At 42.2% G+C, this 5,725-nt stretch overlaps 1 protein-coding gene across 1 annotated transcript; it reads right to left on the bottom strand. All coding sequences in view use genetic code 11, as the record gives it.

Annotated features, from left to right (window-relative positions):
* Positions 1-365: 365 nt before the first annotated feature.
* On the bottom strand, positions 366-1,794 carry EGR_05378 (hypothetical protein; the record flags this gene model as incomplete). The annotated part of the gene is made up of 2 exons (XM_024494627.1): positions 366-514; positions 1,686-1,794. The coding sequence occupies 2 exons, from the start codon at positions 1,792-1,794 to the stop codon at positions 366-368; spliced, it is 258 nt and encodes an 85-aa protein (XP_024350954.1).
* Between the last annotated feature and the right edge of the window lie 3,931 nt (positions 1,795-5,725).

Here is a 5,725-nt window from a genome sequence, read left to right as displayed (position 1 = left end):
TGCTGCACGGATTCCCCGTCTTTTTTCCACTGTGAAGCGCTTCTCTCGCAGAGCCTAGACAAGCACTGCTTCGTGTCTCTTTAAATTGACTGCTGATTGACATTTGACTCGATGTGTATGGCAGGGCCATTAATGTGCTCTTACCGCGATCTCAACTTTCAGTCAGTTAAAGGAGCAAAAGCGAAAGCGCCCCATTTGGAGAGTTTTTGCAATAACAGCCACGTAAGTGGAGACTTCTGTGGCCACAGGCATTTAAGCAAGATATTAACAATCCGCGGGTATCGGCGTCATCTTCAGCTGGTCGCCCTCAAATCTCTTTTCTCAGCAAAACCAATTTTTACACTGCTTTAAGCTAAATCCGAATCTTATGCAACAATCAATTGTTTTAATAAATATTTCACTGTTGCCAAATGGATTGTTTTGCTTTGATCAGAATGGACATTTGCACATATGGAATTACTTCCAGCATTTGCTTTAGCATAAAAGCTACCAACACATTTGCGCCTATTTAATGCTGAGAAGATGAAGGAAGTCAGTGCTAAAATAGGAGGTCCAGTCGGTGACAATTTGCATGCCTTCAAACGATTACCTCACCTCCTATTCCTTTCTGTACTTTGATGTTCTGTTCTACCTTATTCTCTTCTCTTCGAGTCCATTGTTAAATTAGACTCTACAGGAAGTGAGACCGACATGATATGGCAAGCAGCCAACATGGACAAGGAAGCCACTGCTGCTGTTAGGTTCTTTGACGCCGCCAAGTCCCCTTGGATGGTCTAAATGAAAGGTGAACGCAACAAATAGAGGAGATCACCGCCAAATTACCAGATTGTAACGGACACACCTCAGGGCTTGCACTAAGACAAAATGACCAAGGAAACCCAGGTCTATATTAGCTAACACAGGGGTTTTTGACCTGATACTTACCTAAGCTTCTTAAACCACATTTGGATTTGAGCTAGAGTGCTACTGATTCAATTGACACACGGCTCGTAGCACCTAGGACAATACGGAGGAAGAAAGCCTGGTTTTGTCATTTTACGAGGCATCTACATTTGGATCCTTGAATTTTTCCACCCGGATCCCCTACTCATTACAAACTCAACGGGTTCAAACGAGTCAGATGCACAGAATCCCTTCCGTTAGCTCCTTTTGCCGATGACAGTTTCCAAGCTAATGTAAAACTTTAACAATAAATCAAAACGAAGAAGTGGTTGCATGAAGGCACAGTAGGAGGATCAATTCTTAACCATTCCAAACAGAGCAATCTACACCATTGGCATGAAGAGTAAGTGAAAAATGTCCAAAACGAGCACCAGGACAGAACGCAGAAGGCACATGCAGTTTGCCTTTGCCCGTCAATAACAGGCCAAATATTAAAAGAGGGGACACCTACATTCTTGGAGGCGAGGTAGACCATGCCATTGACGACTTGACGACCAAGGCACAGGAGGATCGACTCCGTCATCGGGCGTGGTTGGGTTGCGAGCCAAGAGCGATTTTGTTTAGAGGTAGTCAACCAGACTATCTTTGGCAGCGTACTCCATTATCATCACCGGACGACCTAGGAATGAAATGACTATGCACTTTGGCCTCCCCAAGGTACTGTAACCACAAAGAATTATACCTGTATGGTTTTATCTTAAGCTGATGCAATTTACAAGCCTGCAGACAGACCAATATCTTACTGATGTCACAGAATGCAGTGGGACAATGCCTTAAATGTAAGCCAATTACACATGATTCACACTTCACACAAATGTTGGCCGCATCTAGGTAGCATGGTGACCCGTTCATACCGATTCTGCCAACAGCTCACGAATCCTGCAATTCTGCATTTATGTTTTAATATAGCGTGTGCTTTTTTAAGCATTCAGGGAGTTATTATTGTCCACATGAGTGTAAATGTAAAGAGTAGGTGAGCTGTAGGCAGAATTGATATAAGCGGATCACCACGCTACCGAGATGATGGTCCATATTTGTGGGAAGTTAGGATCATGTCTAATGAGCTTGCATTTGAGACACTATCTCGCTGTGTTCTGCGATAGTTGGAAAATATCGGTCTAGCTGAGGATGAGCATGATACCTTGCCGGGTGGTCAATACAGGAATACAGACGAAATGATTCTCAAGTCCGCATTCCCTCGTGCGAGATGCCATTATCTCGTGCCTTGCGAAGCACCTAAACCAATCATTACGAAGACCTTAGCCGTATTTACATAGGGATGTGTGGTTTGCGCAGCTGCAACTCACGCGGATAAAATTGCCATAATTTGGGGCAGCAAGAGCAAAGCGAAGGAGGTTAAGAAAACAAGCTGCTGTTATGGCTACGTTCCACGACCTTATCACTAGACTGCTAAGTCATTCTAGACACACCCTGTAGGTAGATCACATGCAGAGTAACCCACGCCAGTAAATTCCCATTAAAGTTAAAATTGGAATAGAGGAATCCTCTACCCCAAACACCTGTTCTGTACATTTGCGCTAATGTGAAGAATGAGAACACTGCGAGTGCTTGAGGAAGCACAGGCTAGGCTAAAACACAAGTGTAAAAGTACAGGAGGTGTGAGCTGTAGGCAGAATTGATATGAGCGCATCACCATGCTACCGAGATGATAGCCCATATTTGTGAGAAGTTAGTATCATGTATAATTAGCTTGCATCTGAGGCATTGTCTCACTGCGTTCTGTGATATCCGTAAGATGTTGGTCTGTCTGTAGATGAGCAAGCCACGTTGCTGGGTAGTCTTTGGAACAGAGATCCAATCACGAAGAGGATTGCTGCTTTCCCATTTGAATTTTAATGGAGATTTACTAGTGTGAGTTACTTTGGAGACAACCTGACATTAGCGTGTGTCAAGAAAGACATCGAAATCGGACTGTTGATTAGGTCATGGAACGTAGCCATAACAGCAGCTTGTTTTCTTGACCTCCTTCGCTTTGTTCTTGGTGCTGCGGCAGATTATGGCAATTTTATCCACTTGAGTTGCAGCCGCGCGTGTAACCTCATCAAAGGTGATGGTGTTGTTGGTGGTGGCATTAGTGGAATACAATACTGTCATCGTGTGAACGATGTGAGAATTTATTCATCAAGCATTTTTCAGGTGTCTGCACTACTCCGTAGCCCGGTGGGGAAGTAGCTTTGCCAATGTGTTGAAGAGATAGGGGAGTGGTAGCATAAGCGATGTGACTGGAGTAGTGACCTTGGTGTATTCACTGAAGAGTGACAAGAATCGCATTGTCAATCACGCAGTTAAAAATAACTGCATTCTTATAGCTGTAATGTCGTCACCGTATTTATGGACGGATTGCAAGTCGGTCACCATTGGACCGATTGCAGTGGCTTTAATTTAGGTGGAACTTTAACTGTTGTAGCATTGCAATATTTGGTAATGAAAGATGAAGTGACTCATTGGTGAGGTGCATCGCTCAATTTAAACTTTTTTGTTAACTTTGACAGCACGATCGTCCATTGCGTTCAGCTTGACTCAAATCACTACGTTATTTTCATCCTCCTATTTGAACTCCCCACAATGTACATATTTTATCCGCACAAAAGCCGATCATTCAAAAGGAGAAAAATGGAGTGTTATTACAAAAGCCATCGCGACTTGTCTGCCAGAAGCATATTCAGGAATTTAGATTCAAACCAAAGACACAAGTTTGTAATTATCATGAAATATAGGATTTTTGGGAGCTTTGCAACTTCTCACCATGAGTCAGTTGAGTAAAATCTTTCTCTGAAGAGTGGATATTGTGCATCTTTATCCTCGCAGGGTTTTCCCTTAACGTGGATCTGCCACTATGGCCAGTGACCTTGAATTGACAAATTGAACTATTGCTCATTGGAAATTGATTTGACTTAAGTGATTGTTAGACATAAAGTAAACACAAACTGCTCTTGATTAACAAATTCTTAGGTTATTTTGCATTTTGGTACACAAATATTATAAATTATTCATGCTTACATTGCTTAATTGTTTTCATCATTTGGGCATGAAATAGGGCATTTATTTTGATAACATCAAAAATGAAGGGAATGTTTTACTTTGACATTACGACAAGAGGAGTTGGTGAGGCGATCTTACGGATTGATGTAACTCCTTCGATCTGGGCTTATTAGTGACAAGCACCCTCTATCCCATTGCAATGCTTGATTGCACATCTAATTTTGCTTTGGCCAGTGAGCTGAAGGAACCTCAGCATAATAATCTGTGTGATTTCGCATCTGCTTTGACCTGCCCCCCGGCAAACAAGTCTAAGCAAGCTTGATCGCTTCTGCGCTGGGCTATTCTCAAGTGGCGTCGCATGCGGTATGCAATTCGCTTCCCACAGATTATTAATCTTCCTATATTTCTCTCTTCGCCTTTCTTCTTGATTATTAATGCAAACTAAGACCAATTTTCATTATACGATTTTGCAAAATGCAATCGCATCCAAATTAACTTTGAGGTCTGCACAGATGTCACCTCCAATTGTGCTATGTGCGGAGTGTTCCATTTTCCGTTATGCTGCGGCTCGCAGACAGACAGTAGCGTGCCAATTCGTATTCGCTAATTTGCCTCATGTGTTTTACTTTTTCTTTTTAATCAACATGAGATATTTTAATCATGGCTTGCATTTGAGTCTGTAAGCAATGCATAACAGCAAATTCTCGCTACCTCAATTTTGTATAAAAACGCCCATTTTAAGGCAAGTGCATTGCACAAGCCTAGCTTATCATCCTCAGACGATAAGGATTGCTAAACCCTTTTTAGAATGCCTCGGCGCAAATGCCATTTACGAGCGGAAAGAATATGGAATCGTAGCAAATTCCCCTATTAATGGGTGCAACACACCTTCGACTGTGATGTCAACTTGAATGTCCACTGCGAGCTGCCAACAATTATGGCGGAAGGCATTTGAGCTGAACTCTCGCCCAGTGGCATTTTGTGACTGAGATAATAATAATTTTTATACATCCCTCTTATTTTGTGCATCGGTATGTGCATTTATAATTAGTAGTTATGGAGCAGTAAAACTCAAGTTTGGCAGAAGCATGTATTTCTAATCATTGTGTAATGATATTTCCAAAGCTTTGGTTCATTTCCGTCCTAGAAAGTTGTTTATTTGGTAAACTGGCAAAAATGTCCAACTTCAGTGGCAAATAAGATGCTGGCGTCTTCACTTCCATCAAAAAGACAAAACAGTGGGCTGAGCGAATTCTGAATGCGCCTAGATGGAGCATCAGGCAGCAAACTATCATGCCTTTACAAAACGGCATTTACTTCCTAGACATATTTGAATTGTGGGCATTGTACACGGGTTAAATAGTTCCCTAGTAGTCATTACAAATCTAGCCAAAATGGGTGTCAATGAAAGCTAAGATCGGGTTTGTTGTTAGTTATAATTTGTCGCGGCATCGTGAGCAAGCTATTTCCTTCCAAGATTAAATTGCTAGCGCGAGGAACTTTCTTGGGCGTTTTGTGTCCTTCGTTTGAAGGCAACCGGGAATAGAAGGCTACGATGGTGGCGAAATGGCTTAAAGACTGCAAAACGGCTTAGCGCAGATGCCTTTATCAACCTTTGTGGCAATTGCCAGTCCAAAATTCCATTTACAAACAGGAATTTCCTCGCCTAAACTCAGTCCATTCACTGGTCTTTAGCTCTTAGCCTGAAGGTGCAGTGATGTGTCGCGGAAGTTAGGACGATTTCAACGCAACGTGGATATGTTATTACCAGAACATACTT

This window comes from Echinococcus granulosus (genome assembly GCF_000524195.1).
Source record: "Echinococcus granulosus chromosome Unknown EG_S00039, whole genome shotgun sequence".
NCBI classification, from domain to species: Eukaryota; Metazoa; Platyhelminthes; class Cestoda; order Cyclophyllidea; family Taeniidae; genus Echinococcus; species Echinococcus granulosus.
Note: the sequence above shows the minus strand (reverse complement) of the source record. Positions and strands in the feature narration are given on the sequence as shown.